This window comes from Podarcis melisellensis, assembly GCF_964234715.1.
Source record: "Podarcis melisellensis genome assembly, chromosome: 14".
Lineage (NCBI taxonomy): Eukaryota > Metazoa > Chordata > Lepidosauria > Squamata > Lacertidae > Podarcis > Podarcis melisellensis.
Genome location: NC_138546.1, coordinates 8,268,987 through 8,286,107, shown reverse-complemented (window position 1 = coordinate 8,286,107; position 17,121 = coordinate 8,268,987). Strand labels below are relative to the sequence as shown.

At 45.0% G+C, this 17,121-nt stretch overlaps 1 protein-coding gene across 6 annotated transcripts in view; it reads right to left on the bottom strand.

Moving 5' to 3' along the window:
• The window catches only part of CLEC16A (C-type lectin domain containing 16A), a 97,072-nt gene that overhangs the window by 41,122 nt on the left and 38,829 nt on the right, over positions 1–17,121 (bottom strand). For all 6 annotated transcript variants that reach the window (XR_014163031.1, XR_014163032.1, XM_081889101.1 and 3 more), the window contains exons 16-21: positions 16,564–16,614; positions 15,955–16,083; positions 11,014–11,134; positions 5,742–5,893; positions 3,699–3,903; positions 1,443–1,610 (exon numbers count right to left, since the gene is read on the bottom strand). Coding sequence is in view for 4 of the 6 variants with exons in the window: in XM_081889101.1 (XP_081745227.1) it covers positions 1,443–1,610; positions 3,699–3,903; positions 5,742–5,893; positions 11,014–11,134; positions 15,955–16,083; positions 16,564–16,614 (826 nt within the window). In the remaining 2 variants the exon portion in view is untranslated. The remainder of the gene's footprint in view (positions 1–1,442; positions 1,611–3,698; positions 3,904–5,741; positions 5,894–11,013; positions 11,135–15,954; positions 16,084–16,563; positions 16,615–17,121) is intronic.

Here is a 17,121-nt window from a genome sequence, read left to right as displayed (position 1 = left end):
GTACAAATTCTGCACGTAAAGGGAACAAAACCAAAAGGTGGATTGACACAGGAGGAAAGAAAGAGCTTATTACTTCAAGGAAACCCAGCAAGTCTTAACACATCCAGGATGTCGTCCTCATCTGTGCCAGTTCTCAGGCACGATTAAAGATTTAGGGCAAAGTTTTACCCTAAACCAGGGGTGGGAGAACCAGAGGCTTGCAGGCAAATGTGGATCTCTGGGCTTTTCTATCTGGCCCCTCAGATTCTCCCCACACCACGCCCCCTCTCCCTAGATTGCAACCCCTTGCCAAACCTGTTTGTTACTCTCTTTGAATGCTTTTCCCTGGCTGGGAAATGTTCTGGTAATTCACATTATATGCCTGGATGCAGGATGGGGAGAGGGCGTGTGTGTGGCCGACTTGCACGCCTGGAATGTAAGCTACTGTGCAAACGGTTAAGCGTCACACTCCTTGGTCCACCCGCTTTTGCACCTGCTCCCACTCATTGCTGACAGGCAGCCTCCAGAAGGTTTTGGAGAATTATGTAGTATTATTATTATTAATTAAAATTGTAAACCGCACCATACCTGCAGGTCTCAGGGTGGTTACAACATAAAATCACAAATAGATGGTAGAAGTTGCTCCACCCCGTCGTAACTTAATCAGCAGAAAGCCGAGAGCGGCACAGTTTTCATGCAATTGCTGTCGTGACCTCTAAGCAAATGCACTGTTCTCAATCTTTTCTGTGATTTTATGTGCTCGGTACACACTCATGAACGCAGCCAACTTGTAGCTGATCTGGGGAAACAACTTCAACTGTTCTGAATTTGAATTAGGCTAACTTCAGTACTTAATCTTTTTTCTGCGAGGGCTGCCACCTTTAATTGGTTTAACCGGTCAAGGACTCAGCTAAAGGCTGAGTTGGTTTAATTGTTGGGGCTGAGATTTAAAGATAAACACTTTTCCATCTCTTGCAATCCTACCACAGAGGTGCTAAATAAAGATGAGCTTTCCTTTTGGCAACGAGAGCTAGCTTTTATTTACTGCCTTGCAATACACTTCCTTCAAAGTATCAAGAAAAGCATTCAAACTGTGCTGGCTGGAGTTCATGGGCGACACCAGATTGGCGAAGCTGGCTTAAGCTATGAAGGAGTATGTGCAGAATTTGAGTCTCGCTTTTGGTATAAACTTTGGAGGGTCTCAGGCAAGGTTCTCCCTTTCTGTCTCTGCTTTTCCCACCTGAAACATATTACTCGCCTATCCTGCCATATGTGGAACGCATTGTATTTCTATAATGCTTTAGAGTTTAAAATTATATTAACCCTTATTATTTATTTGCAGCAGCAGCAGCAAGAGAAATCAATCCACTAATCTGCGTTGGCACAAGCTTCTCTCTCCCACGGTGCTGATTATCTCATGACAGAGGACCTTATTTAAAGTGTGCCAGCCAGGAAGGGCTTACCTGGGACTTTGTCGACAGACGCAAACACGGAGCGTTGTACGGTAGGGTCGCAGCTGCCACGTCGGGCTTGGTCGTAAAACCGGAACGGCAGGTGCTGAGATGCAGAAGCTGAGCTATGTGCAAAGCCCATCACTTCGTTTGAAGGTTGGACCGGAAGGTCTAGGAGAGCTGGGTTTAAACGAGACACATTTCAAAATCAACATCAGCTGAAGAACCTGGAACCTCAGCTTGTCAAAACCGTGCCTAGGGATGATGGGAGTTGTAGTCCAACAACATCCAGAGGACTACAGACTCCCTATCCCTGGGTTACCAAAATGTAACAAGCTTTCTAAATAGAGATCTTTATTCCCCAGTTGGTATCTCTGCACTAGATCTGCAATGTGTTTTACGTACGCACTGCTGTTGTTTTAAACGGTTTTTAAAGCTTCTATCTGTAAAACAAGCTTAACTGCTTTTGTGTTTGCAAGTATTTTAACTGTTTTTCTATATGTAACTGTTTCACACATGTTTTATTCCCTAGGATGTGATAGATAGATGATAGATAGATAGAGATAGAGATAGAAAGATAGATAGATAGATAGATAGATGGTAAATAAATAAATAAATAAATAAATGGTCCTTGCAGCTGTGACAATTCTCCGAATTCAGATTGTTGCAATTTTTCCACGGAATGTGAGTTTTGATATTATCACACTGGATGGGAAGAATTCACCCTGGTCAGGGATGGGAAATGTTGTGTCCTGCAGGTGCAGATGGTCTACAGCACTGCTCATCCCTGATCACCGGCCACGCTGGCCTGAGCTTACGGGAATTGGAGCCAGCCAAAAAATACATCTGGAGGGACACAGGCTTCCCGCATCACCCTTGCGTTTGCTACAAGACAATTGCCAAGAACAAGCAAAACAGTACATAATGGGGAGGGAACAAATTTTTGGAAAAAGCCAACTTTTGATATGAGAAAGATGACAATTTCGCAGTGTCTTTTGGTACCGGAGAATCAATGCTGAGCGTTTTGAAAGTTTACAAAACTAATGATGTTAACAGTGCATCCAATGCTAGCATGTATCCCATGCTAGTCCTACTCAGAATAGGCCCATTTAAATTAATGGACATGTTGAATGATAGTACATGTTTTGTTTTAAGTTTATTGCTGTTTTTACTTTTATTTTTTGAATGCCGGGCAGCAGATTTGGGGGCTGTTAAGGGCAGCACAGCAAGCGGGAAGCAGGTTCAAAGTTCACTGGGCAGTCCTCTTGTGCAAATCCCACTAAAGTGAACGTAGTTGTGCAACAGCATGTGAGTAAATAACTTAAGCTTGCGGGCATGAACAGAGCACTACTATGGCTCTTACAGGTATAGACTTTTACCATGTATGGAACATTGTTCTCCTTGTCTATACAATGCTTGTTTTGCTTTCAGTTGTTGTTGTTTAGTCGTTTAGTTGTGTCCGACTCTTCGTGACCCCATGGACCAGAGCACGCCAGGCACTCCTGTCTTCCACTGCCTCCTGCAGCTTTGCTTTCAGTTACTAAGCCAGAAATCAGGGATAAGGGGCCTTTTTCATCCCCAAAAAGCATTCTCTTCTGTGCAACCTTTCGGAGTCCACATGCCAGTGGTGGGCAAGGCCAGAAGCAAAAGCAGGCGGAACAATGAATGTACAGTGGTGCCTCGCAAGACGAAAAGAATCCGTTCCGCGAGTCTCTTCGTCTTGCGGTTTTTTCGTCTTGCAAAGCAAGCCCATTAGCGTTATTAGCGGCTTAGCAGATCAGCTGATAAGCTGCTTAGCGGATCAGCTGTTAAGCGGCTTAGCGGAACTCGCAAGACATTTTCGTCTTGCGAAGCAAGCCCATAGGAAATTCGTTTTGCGAAGCACCTCCAAAACGGAAAACCCTTTCATCTAGCAGGTTTTCCGTCTTGCGAGGCATTCGTCTTGCCGGGCACCACTGTAAATTTTACCTTCCTACAAGGAGAGGGGTCTCTACTCACCCAACCCTTTCTATCCCCCTCCGTCCAGGGAGCAAAGCAACATAATCAGAGTTTAATGACGTATTCCAGCCAGGCACACACACACCCAATGAGGGTGCAAAGAAGGGCTGGCGAGAGGTGTAACCTAGGGAGAGTCCCAAGGGCCAGGAAGAGAGGCCTGATGGGCCACATTTGGCCCCGGTCCTGAGGTTCCCTTTCCCCAGTGTAAAGCAATGAAACTTTATGAGCGGTAAGGAAACACGGTACGTTTATCTGGAGAGCGAGAGTTACCTGCTATTCTTTGCATTTTCATACGCCGAGCCTGGATGCGGCCCTTTGCCAAGCGCTGCTTCGCAATGATGCAACGGATGTGATCCGAAAAGATGAAGGTGGCCTGAAGGATGGGGAAGGGCTTGGAATGGGGGCTGGAGGCTGGTTTGTGAATGATGATATTCAGGGCACGGCTGTCGTCTTCCACTCCGGTCACCTGCATATCCTGGGATGGGGGTGGGAAAGTAGAGAAGGATGTTTATGGCAGAGATAGAATTAAGACCCAGTTTCTTGCCACAGCACCATGCTCACCCAAGGATAAAGTTGGAGCCTAGCAAGGTATGAGAAAACAGAACTGGATGGGCTCTACTACAGCTCAATGGAAGAGCTCAAAATGTTCAATGTAGGAGGGGGTCAGGGTCCCATTTACCAGCATCTCCCATAGCAGGGCTGGGTAAGACCCCCCTCCTGCAAGGCCTTTGTCTAGCAGGCCTTTGTCTTTCAATGTAGACAGGCTAGACAGACTGAGTGGTGTGGCTCAGGCTGCTTCACATTTCAGGTTCTCAAAAGGAAGGGACATTGAGGACAAGGAGATTCCTTGCCAAAACACAGGCACAGATGCAACCAGCACAGAGACTGAGGTTCCAGCCAAGCCTCATATGAAATGAATCCTGACTCACCCTGTTTTAGCTGTGTCAGTCTAACTCCCAGCTGAGTATGCCTAGGGTTAAAAGGAATTTTCTGAGTGGGAACCACTCCTCAAAGTCCAGCTGACTGAGCCATGAGAGATGGAACCACCTGCTTCTTTGGGGTCTGCTAAACGAGGGATGGGGAACATTTGACCCTGTTGTTATACTATAAATGCATGAGCACTGGCCATGCTGACCTAGGCAGATGGGAGTTGGAGTTAAGCAATGTCTGCACCAGATGATGTTTCCAGGAAGCCTCCTAGCATTGCTGTACAGTCTTATAGGCAACTCTCCTCAACATCTGTGCTGTCTCCAAATCATTACTCTCAGCTGACCCCACCGTGGGGGGGCAGAGAGGCAGCTTTTGCTTGGGTCAGAACCGGTGTCAAGCAGTGCATGCAGTGCAGTGGGTTTCCTGGGAAAAAATCCCTATGCAAATCGGGCCAACTTGCACCTGAAAATGTCCAGTTTGCACTGGAAAATTTGTTCTAATGCCGTGGAGAGTGATCTAATTTGGCACATTCATTTTACATGTGTTTAGTAAACAAAGCTTTGAAACGGTCAAGTATGCCTGATATCGCATTTGTGGCATTCATTGTTACTAATGAACTTATGTGGAACGAAGAGTTTTCCGTTAAGGTAGCCAAGGCAGCCAAGGCAATGAATATTACTCTGACAGGGAGGGAAGTGTGGCAGAAAGGAACTTCCGTACACTGCAGCAATGCTTTCTCACAGAACCCCGTTCTGAAAATGTATCCCTAGTAGTAGTATTTAAATCACGTGTTCTGCGACACACAAGGTAAGTCATAAATTCCACTGTATTTAATGTTTAACAGACTACTGTGTTTTAATACTTTGTTGGAAGTTGCCCAGAGTGGCTGGGGAAACCCAGCCAGATGGGCGGGGTATAATAAATTATTATAAATATTATAAATACATTTTGCTGGGACAAGCCTCAATTAAGTAATCTGCCTGTTACCCCAGGAAGCTGAGCCACACCATTGGGTCCATCCAGAACAGCATTGTATACACTGGCCTGGCAAAGGCTTTTGTGGGATACAGGCAGGGGTCTTTCACAGCCCTTCCTGGGGCATTCGGCATGCAAAGTAGATGCTCTACCACTCAGTGAATGCCACACAAACAATTCAGAAGGTCCTGTGTCTGCCCCAAACCCCTCCACTTGCAGGAGAAACGCAGCAAGGCAGAGTGGTTTTGCTCAACTTGGGAGTAAGGCTTGTGCCTCACTGCCTTAAGGCAATCTTTGTTCACCACTGGTGACCAAGGATGCACCTTGTTTTGATGCCTCATCCCCCTAGAGCACAAGGTTTGATTCATTATACTTGCTGGTTTAAACCTTACCATTTTTTACACTCACCTGGAGAAGACCTGCAAACTTCACCACTCCCCAGCCTAAGCGGGCAACGTCTGGCTCCACCAAACTCATTTGGTAAATATCCACTGCCAGAAACCTCTGGACTTGACCGCCATCTTTTGTGATCACAGTGCAGGCAATTAAATCACTGTTATCTGAAATGGAAAAAGGAAGGGGGGAGAGGAGAGGAGAGGAAGCATCATCAGAGGCAATTGGTAACTTTCCTAGAAAACAATATTCTCAAGAGGTACCTTTGATTGTAGTGCTTTCATATTCTCAACTAGTTTTGTTGACATCTGCACCAATCTACTGCATGCATTTTTTTCTTGCTACGTTGTTCAATACAGCCTTCTCCAACCTGGTGCCCTCCAGGTGTCTCTGGACCCCAACACTGAGGTCCAGCTCTGAGGGCCTTCTGGTGGTTTCCCCACTGCGAAAAGTGAAGTTACAGGGAACCAGGCAGAGGGCCTTCTTCATAGTGGCGCCCGCCCTATGGAACACGCTCCCATCAGATGTCAAAGAAATCAACAACTACAGTATCTGACTTTTATAAGACATCTGAAGGCAGCCCTGTATAGGGACTTTTAAAATGTTTGATGTTTTATCATATTTTTAATATTCTGTTGGGAGCTGCCCAAAGTGGTTGGGGAAACCCAGCCAGATGGGCAGGATATGAATATATTATTATTGTTATTACTCCCATAATCCCTTGACAGTTTGCCATGCTAGGGATGATAGGCGTTGGAATCCAACAATATTTGGTGGACAATAGGTTGTGGATGGCTGCAATGATGCTTTTCTGGGAATAAATCCCTTGTGTGTTAAGGCCCCATGCAGAGACCCACACACAGCAACCCTAGCTGTCATGGAAGCAAGCGCAACCTGAGCACAACAGCACTCTCCCCTGCTGTGATTTCCAGTCGCTGGTATTCAGAGTCTAGCTGCCTCTGATGGTTGAGGTAGAGTCTAGCCATCGCGGCTAGTAGCCACTGAGATCCTTGCCCTCCATTACTTTGTCTAGTTCTCTTTTAAAAACCATCCACCTTGGAGCCAGCACTACCACTTGTGGAAACAAAGCCCACAGTTTAACTCGTGTTTTGCAAAGAAGCAGTTTCTTTTGTCTGCCCCGAATCTTCCAACGTTCACCTTCCCTGGATGTCCACAAATTCTAGTACCAGGAGGGAGGGAGAAAGGCTTTTCTCTGTCCAGTTTCTGTACCGCATGCATATTTTTATATATCTCGATCACGACTCCTCTTACTTGCCTTTTGTTCTTAACTGAAAAGTCCAAAATGTCCTGATGCGTCCCCTTCCTATTAAGGAGAGGTGCATTACATACTGACTGAAATAATGTGTTTGAGCTTCTGCAATACAACCAAGCTAAGTGTACACCCATTTCCTTGGAAGGGAGGGGTAAGCCGGCCAAATTACATAGTTTTTGGTTCCTCGTTAAGGGACATCTGGCGCTCCAAGCAACTGTAAACACGCTCTGCATGTATAGGAGCAGCCTTTTGGGTGGGGATGCTAGCTCCCAAGTAGGAGGTGCCACAGAAAAGCCTCCATCTCCAACTGGTCCCCAAGTGATGTAAAGGGTTGTAAAGTCCAGGCTAGACCAATGAAAGCATCTCTCTCCCCCCACCCCATTATCTAAACCTACAGCAAAATCTCTGTGGGGGGGAATGGCTAGTCTCCACAGACTATAAATAATGTGAATTTCCAGGAAAAGTGACCAATCTGATATTTAATCTTTGCAATGGCAAAAATATCAGGGGGCTGGGGAACTGTGTGCGTTGAGACAAGAGACATTGGAAAACTGAACTGCGAAATGCACTTTAATGCCTCATAGCTCAATTGTGATTGTTCTATAAAAACAGAGGAAGGTTACAGGAATATACATTAAACTGCATCAATGAAGCAGGGGAGGCAGGTACCAATCAAACAATCAATATGCAGGAAACGACGACACCATTACATTTGAAAGCCAAAAAAGAATATTGCAATTTGATTTGCTTTAAGAACACCCATATAAAATACCCGACAGATAGATTATAATCACATTTCCCGTTAGCTTACAAGCTGCTTACTTAAATTCTGCACAGGGAGTTCATTTCCTGACAGAACCAAGGCTAAAAACTCAAATGCACACAATTCCTAGGACCATAAGAAATGGTGTCAATTCAGCCTTGACATTTCCCTAAATAACATCTAATTGGCAATGCGTTGCCTATTCTCCAAACGGCAATTTCACAGTCATGCTCCACATCTTGTGCTAACAGATGTGCACAGATGTTGTCAGCACATCGCAAAACAAAGTGTTGACTCCAACACATTTCAGCGCTCCCTTTGTAGCAGAAACTCATGCCCATTTCCACATCTTGTGGTAGCAAATTCCACAAATCCGTCCTGTGTTGGGCGAAGAAGTGCTTTCCTCTCTCCTAAATCTACTGCCAGTCCATTTAAATGGAGGAACCTACATTCTAGAATTATGAGAGACAGAGGGGAGAAAATTCTTTCTTTATCCTTCATTTCCACCATGCAAAATTATATAAATATCCTGCAAGCAGGAGTGGAGCACAAGAGCTCTCTCCCCTGGCATTCAGAATCTTTACTACCTCCCACTGTAGAGGTGGGACGCGGGTGGCGCTGTGGGTTAAACCACAGAGCCTAGGACTTGCTGATCAGAAGGTCGGCGGTTTGAATCCCCGCCACGGAGTGAGCTCCCGTTGCTTAGTCCCTGCTCCTGCCAACCTAGCAGTTCGAAAGCACGTCAAAGTGCAAGTAAATAGGTACCGCTCCGGCAGGAAGGTAAACGGTGTTTCCGTGCACTGCTCTGGTTCACCAGAAGTGGCTTAGTCATGTTGGCCACATGACCCAGAAGCTGTACACTGGCGCCCTCGGCCAATAAAGCAAGATGAGCGGCGCAACCCCAGAGATGGCCACGACTGAACCTAATGGTCAGGGGTCCCTTTACCTTTTTACTGTTGAGGTAGAGCAGAGCCATCGTGGGTAGAAGCCATTGATAGCCCTCTCTTCCATGAATTTGTCTAATCCTCTTTTAAAGCCATCCAACTTGGTGGCCATCACCGTCTCCTGTGAGAGTGAGTGCCACAGCTTGACTATGTGCTGCAGGAAGGACTTTCTTCATTTGTCCTAAATCTTCCATCATTCAGCTTCACTTCATGTTCATAAGTTCTAGTGTTCTGAGAGAGGATAAAAACTTTTCTCTATCCACTTTTTCTAAACATGTTCCCTTTTCCTCACTGGGAAAGTACACGAACCACCTGAGATAATTTCAAATATCTTTTTAAAAAAATATCTAGGGTGCCGTTTTTGAGACAGTGACAAGAATCGCACACAGTATTTCAAAAGGTAGCTGCAACATAGTGTTATATATGGGCACTAAAACACTGACTGTTTCATTTACTTTCTATTCCTTTCCTAGCGATTCCTAGCATGGGGTGATAAAAATCATACTCAAGAGCAGGCCCTCTGAAATCAGTGGACTGGCATTTATTTATTTTACAAGTTTATGAACTGCTTGACAAGTCAAAGGACATCAAAACGATGTACAGCAAAAATAAAATACAAAGAATACAAATTCTTAAAACAAGGAAACCATTCCTGTGGATTTACACTTAGTACAGTGGTACCTCTGGTTGCGAACGGGATCCGTTCCGGAGCCCCATTCGCAACCTGAGCAGAACGCAACCCGTGTCTGCGCGGGTCGCGATTCACCGCTTCTGCGCATGACGTCATTTTGAGCACCTGTGCATGTGCGAGCGGCTAAGCCCAGAAGTAACCCGTTCTGTTACTTCCCGGGTTGCCACGGTACGTATCCTGAAAGAACATATTTCATATATGACTAGGTCACGTCTCAGGAAAAACGTGAAACAAACCATCTTCAGTAGGCATCCAAACATCACGATGCTGGGCACCTGTTTAATTCCAGTTGGTAACCAATTCCAGGGGACTGGAGCCACAGCAATAAAAGACCAATTTCTAGTACAGACTAAGCACACCTCTGGGACATGTAGTACTCTCAGCAGTGCCCCATCTGAGCCGTGCAGTTGCCAAGCGGGGATATAAGGGGCAAGCTGACCCCTTAGATAATCTAGTCTCAAGTTATCTACCATACAATGTTATCTAGATCCATTAATTTCAATGGGTTGGCTTCTGAGTGCGAGTAACATCACCCATGGAATTTAGCTTTCAGCAGACTTTGATCTCGGAATAGCACATGCTCGCTGTTGCTACAGATCCTGATATTTTGATTGGGAGTACCAATGCCTCTTCCAGAAGCCTGTGCAGTGGGGCGGGTGGAACGGAGATCTACATCGCTGTTTTATTCAAGTGAGCTTGAGCAGCTGGGCTTGTTCAATGTCGCCGGCCAAGGGAGGGCCAGATGAATTGACTTAAGGCTCAACTGCCTAGAACAGCCATTACAGTAAGATTAATTCTTTGAAATACCAAATATGACTGACGTTTTCTATTAATATGTATTGCATGTGCCAAGATGGAAACAAGGACTCTAGATTTCCCAGCAAACGCAATTTATTTTCATAACAAAAGAGCGGGGCATTACCAGAATGTCGTATGGCTATTTTGGGTATTCTTGACTTCCAGTTAGTGTTACTTTGGCAACAGGTTTTTTTAACCCTCCCGTCAAAAACAAAGATAAAGACCCTCACAAATAAAAAAATGTCCCGACTTGCCCATTTGTGAAGGGAAACCAGCTCTCTTCTTCTAGCTCAGATGCCCCTCACTTTAAGACCTCTTTCACCATTTGCAACACCACTGAACCCAACTTAGGCAGCCAGGATGATAATAAGGCAGCCTTCAACAACCTGGTCACCTCCAGAAGCTCTTGGAGGTGGGTGGAGACTAGGAGTGGAAGAGTCAAGAGGTGTGGAGATCTCCCAACATTCTTTACTTGTTCCCACTCAAAAAACAATTTGCAAGTCTCTTCTAAGCTCGACCGCTTCAACTAGGAGGCTCCAAACATTCTCCGGGACAAAGGAAAACCATAGGGATCTTATTATGCATTGTGGGCAGCTTTGCAAAGGCCCAGGGAACTCAAGTTATTCCTGCAAAAACTCCTCTCTCCCTTTCTGAGTGAGAAAAAGAGGGGTTTAGCAAACCCCAACAGGACCAAGAAGCCTAGGCATTCCAGTTCAGCACTGTCTTGTTAATCCTTATGTTTCTCCCCCTGAGGCTTTGAATGGCTTTCTTTGGAGAATGCACTTTTGTCCTCATTCCAAGTGCCACTGTTTACTCACTCAAGTCTAGGACGTCATCGGTTTTAATTAAGTCCTCCTCCCTCGTCAACGGCAGCTGAGTCTCTGGCTCATCCTGGAGGTGCAGCGACAGGGACCGCATCATGAAGAAGACTCTGATTGCCTGAAAACACAAGTGGAAAAAGCTGATTATTTCTTTTTAAAGGTAATAATAATAATAATAAACCAAAACCTGGCTTAGATTAGGGTAGGGACCTCTGGCCTGTGGACAATTTGGCCACTGAGGACATTTCCCCCATACCAAGTCCCCCTGCCCCACACCTGACATCATACAACATCATACATGTGAGAGGCAAAGTAAGGATGTGGTTCCAGAGGAACAATCGGATGAGCTTCCAGTTGTTCCCTAGGCAAGTGGGGCTTGCTGATAGCACACAGATCTTAATGCCACTGTACAACCTATGGGGAGCAATGGGATTCCTGACCACCATCCGTCCCAGTTTCCCCCCTCCTCTAACGTTTACAAGAATCATGGGGCACTTCTGCTATCCCATCTTAAACAAGGCCCTGCCAGGTGAAGGCTAATGGAGAATGGAGAATCACTCCTTACTCTGGCTTTGTTGTACTGGAAATAAATATTTCTTTTTAGCTGCCCTAGCAGTGGAAGAGGAGGAGGCAAATAATCACCCAATGGTGATTTTATCTGGCCAAAAAGGAGGCTTAGTTGAAGGGTCTGCTGAAGGGGCCCAATACAGGGACTCTGGGGAATATCTTTAACTATGAGTAGGTTTCCCTATCTTTTGCAGGAGAGTGTAGTTTTTTATGCTTTCTGTATCCAGATAATATATAGGGCTCTGAAAATCAACAGCAGTATCTAGAACTGGCCTGGAAATTCATTGGCAGCCAGTGAACCTGTTTGTTTGTTTTCTTTAATTGAACCTTGTTTTTTCTGCAGCTAAGAGGCCTGGCGGTTGCCTTTGAAACCAATTCTAGTTTCCGAGAACCTTCTGGTGAAAGCCTCGCGTCATAAATTGAGCCTGAATAACCTCGGCCAGGCTCATTTTTACTTAGGAAAGGGGGCAGCCTGAGCATTCACCTGTGTTAGTCAAAGCAATAAGTCCTAAAGGGCTCTACAAGAAGGAAGTGGTTTGTGGCTTTCTATAGACAAAATGCATATATATATATATATATATGCAGGTTTTGGTGTCCTCGGGTGTCTTCCCGTGTAAAAGTTGGGGTGTCTAGGCGACGTTTCGACGAGGTCTCACTCGTCATCTTCAGGCTGGTGCTTTCGGCTTCTTGTTACTGGAACAGAGCAGGATCTCAGTGTTTGAGTTCCTATAAATACTGTTGAGGGGGTGTGGTGTATAGCCTCCAATGTTCTGGGCAGAGAGGAAGTTCCCAGGCTAGTGTGCCTTTTCTTCTTTTGTTCCTTAATTACTTGAGGGATATCTTGAGTGATTTCTTGAGTGATATCCTGAGTACCACTTAGGTGGGTCATTAGGTGTGGATTGGTTGCTAAAGTCTTTGTGTCTTGACCTCTTGAACTTTGTGAAGAGTTTTTCTGAGAAGATGGCTGTACTGCACTTAGTTGTGCTCTGGCTTGGCTTCGTGTATAGGGGCGAGCTGTGGTTTTGTGGCCTGTGTCAGCCAGATCTGTGTAGGGATTGCAGGGGGGTGCAGCATCCGGAGGTGCCACCATGGTTTGGCTACTGGATGGTGTCTGTAATTTATCTGTGGAGAGGGTCTGGGTTTGGGTTTGGGTCTGGTGTGGTTGATTGGTGATGGCGTTCTGTGTGCCTCTGGATCTGGTGTCAGTTTTTGTGGGGAGGGCTAATTTCCAGATGTCTGGCAAGCGGGATGTGTCGTCACGCTTGTTCATGTTGTGAGGGTGTTTCTCTATCTCGATGGCTTCCATGATTATTCTCTTGTGGTGATGTTCCATGTTAAAGAGCAATTTGGAATCTGCAAAATTAATTTCGTGTCCTGTTTCTTTCATGTGTTGGAAAAGAGAGGAAGTTTTTTCTTCTTTTTTGACGGCATTCTTGTGTTCTGCGATACGTGCATTTATTCGTCTGTTTGTTTGTCCAATGTACGTGGCTGGGCAGACTTTGCAGGGTATTTCATAGACCCCTTGGTTTTCCAACTGGATTTTATCCTTGGGGTTTCTGAGGATATTGGCTATTTTTTGGTTGGTGCAAAAGGCTGTTTTGATATTGTGTTTATGGAGGATTTTGCTAATTTTATCTGTAGTGCCCTTGATATAAGCCATCGAGATAGAGAAACACCCTCACAACATGAACAAGCGTGACGACACATCCCGCTTGCCAGACATCTGGAAATTAGCCCTCCCCACAAAAACTGACACCAGATCCAGAGGCACACAGAACGCCATCACCAATCAACCACACCAGACCCAAACCCAAACCCAGACCCTCTCCACAGATAAATTACAGACACCATCCAGTAGCCAAACCATGGTGGCACCTCCGGATGCTGCACCCCCCTGCAATCCCTACACAGATCTGGCTGACACAGGCCACAAAACCACAGCTCGCCCCTATACACGAAGCCAAGCCAGAGCACAACTAAGTGCAGTACAGCCATCTTCTCAGAAAAACTCTTCACAAAGTTCAAGAGGTCAAGACACAAAGACTTTAGCAACCAATCCACACCTAATGACCCACCTAAGTGGTACTCAGGATATCACTCAAGAAATCACTCAAGATATCCCTCAAGTAATTAAGGAACAAAAGAAGAAAAGGCACACTAGCCTGGGAACTTCCTCTCTGCCCAGAACATTGGAGGCTATACACCACACCCCCTCAACAGTATTTATAGGAACTCAAACACTGAGATCCTGCTCTGTTCCAGTAACAAGAAGCCGAAAGCACCAGCCTGAAGATGACGAGTGAGACCTCGTCGAAACGTCGCCTAGACACCCCAACTTTTACACGGGAAGACACCCGAGGACACCAAAACCTGCATTCCTGTACCCGTGAAAATCTACGAAAGCATATATATATATATATATATATATATATATTTGCTTTCGTATTTTTTCATATATATATATATATATATATATATATGAGAAATGAATCCTTGGAATGCAACCTTTGTTTTTAAGAACAAAATTTGGGCATGAAGAGGAAGGCAACCACCACCACTTGTTTCTGCAGAGAGATGACAGATTAAAAGAGAAAGCTTCAAACAGCTGGTCTAGCTTCCCCTGCTTTAAAAGATAAGTGCATTAGCTTTGGAAATCAGGATGGAATAGCCCAAGGCTCACACAGAAGAAGAAAAAAAGTGTTTCTGAACTTCAGAAAACAACTCTGCTAGCTAATCAGAAGTGCCTCAAAAGGAATCAAAGTTCTGTTCTAGGAATAAGGGTCCCTGGCTTTCCAAGAAGTTCAAGCAAACGAGATAAGAGATACATCCTGTGTCTCGAAGTGACAAGGCAGAATAAACAGAAGAGCTTAGAAAGGCCGTCTCGATTGCTGGTATTTCCAAGAATGTTCTCAAGACCAAAAAGAAAAAAAAGATGTTGTCGCTAATTCATTTCTTCCTCCCCGAAGATACAGCAATTCTATGTACGCTGAAAGGATGAAAGCGGCCGAAACTGGAGTGTGCCATCAATACAACGGAAGCAAGCACATCTATGTGGTATTGTGTTTTCTGCAGAAAATGAAACAAATCAATTTCCTAGCTAGAGCTCCAAACGGAAGGTTATTTGAGTACAGGTTGTTCAGCTCACCAGGAGCCTCACAGTCAGAAGAACATGGTTTGCTGATCCAGCAAACACCTTAAGAAACAAACAAACCCTACTAGGACAAACAGAAGCTTTTTCTTTTTCAGAGCATCTCCAGATCCTCCCTTCGCTTCTGGCGATGTTATCATAGAGGTGTCAAGAAGCAATTGGAAAATGTTAATGGTGTGCTTAACCTGTCTGTTGTGCAAAGAGCAACACGGGACCTCTCTAAAGATCTCTAGGTGGTGGTGAGGACACCTCTGTAACTCTCTGGCTTATTGTTTATCTAGGGCCTGATTGCACCAAGAAGTCAAATGCCAGCAATCATCAACCCCAACACACAGCCATGTCAGAACAGCTGGATATGTTGCTCCCAAATTTTGTAGCAAATGTGGGGCTTTCTAGGAGAGTAGGAAGTGTGGCATTCTTTTCTCCCTTCTGGTTAATCAACAGGACTCCATGGCATGTCAGCGACTAATGCTACCAACACTCTCTTAGCTCTTTCCCAGCCAAGCCTTGCAAAAAACACAACGAAACTACTGGGGGAAAGAGAACACAGGCTTGCTGCCTTGATCCTGTCCCCATGGCAGCTTCTACAGGAAGAAAGGATGCCAAGGGCAGTGCAGCCACAGTCCTTTCTGCCCTATGCCAGCTCTTAAGAGGATAGGCTGGAAAGCAGAGGTGGCAAACAAACCCCTGTGTTGCAAAGAGAACGTCAGCAATGTCTAGGCAACACGATGACCATGTACATATTCAATAGACAATCTTTTATAGAATTCCTTCAAACCATAACAAGTCCAAAATGAAATCTTTAGTCTAAAAGTCTCTGAAAATCTTTAAATGAAGCGAGGGACCAGACTTTGTACGATGAAAGACAAGCTGTGAAGCTTTGTGTATTCAGCCAATATGATGTCCAACACTGAACAGTGATTCCGGATATTGACTACTCTTTTGTAGAATTCTTCATTATTACATGAGCACTGTTCCACAGCATTTGATATTTTCATTTACATATATTCATTCGAAATAAGATGGGTTTTTGAAGCAATTATATAACCTCCCACCACACTGAAGAATTCTACGAAACAGTAGTCACCTGGGCTGATGGGAACTGCAGCCCCAGACACCTGAAGGGACCAGATTGGGGAAGGCTTCTGCACACACCCACACCTCTGAGCACATTTGAGGGAGGGAAAGGGGAATAAAAATGTACTGAATTAAAAAAACCTCACCCTCCGCGTTCTTTCCACATCTCCACAGGGCAGCCTCTTCACAAAGTCAATCCCAGTGAGAGGGGTTCCTGTTGGCGGCAGCAGAATGGAGGCATCCATCATCAAGTACTCGACATTCATGGGCTTAAGCTGGGAAAGGAATTTCACACTTAACATGTGACATAAACCCAAGCGCAACCTTAAAATCAACTGTACCTTTAATACTATTTCCCCACCCTCTTCCTGTTGAAAGGTTGTTAAAATAATAATAGTTAAAAAGTAGCTAACTATACTACGTCAGACAACAAAAAATTGTGTACATGGAACTTTCCCATCTTGTAAAGCCTGTTAGGTCAGACCAAATTATAATTTGCCATATTTACCACTGTGCTGATATTCCATGCCTTGTCTAAGATGTCGTTATGTATGATCAGCAAATGCTGTGGAATTTTGATAACTTCACACATTATAAATCTATGAGTTCTTTTAACATTTCTACACATGTGTGCACACAATTATTGTTTAGCCTCCAGATTATTATTATTTTAAAGTGTGGTACTCTAAGATGAGACATGTTAACATTCCCTTTTGCCCCTCTCCATCCACACGGGCATTTCATGAATTACTTACAGTCATGCTTCTGTATTCATCTTCAAACATATCCAGAAAAATTTCTTCGCCCTGTAAAAGGAAACAAGAGGAATGCATTTGCCCCTCCATAAACATTCCCTCTGCTTCTCATTATACGATGGTCTTAAAACTTCCCACCTTTCCCACATTCTTCAAGGACCACTTTTGACCAAACTAGGAATGAAAAGAGCTACAGCTTCCCTTTATCTGAATAAGCTGCCAGCTGTTTATCTCCCCCTGTCAAGGCTGCGATTCCTAAACGCCAAAGTGGCGGGTGCCTTGCTTGATTTGCCTCATGTGGAAAAACATGGCGCCTGGCCTTGATTAAACAAAGCAGCTTTGGAAATGGGTCATCGCCACGAAACGGCTTGAGTGCCTGGCAAAGAGGCTGTTTCTGCTGATCTTCCTGTTTATAAACTTCCAGACCTTTAAATAGGAAGTCAGCTAAGGGTCGACTCACATGCAAGGCAGCAGCAGCGGCAAAATGACCCCAGTCACTGGCCGCCGCCACCAAAATAGGTAGCGTCTCAGGGGCCAGAAAAACTTGGCTGAAGGCAG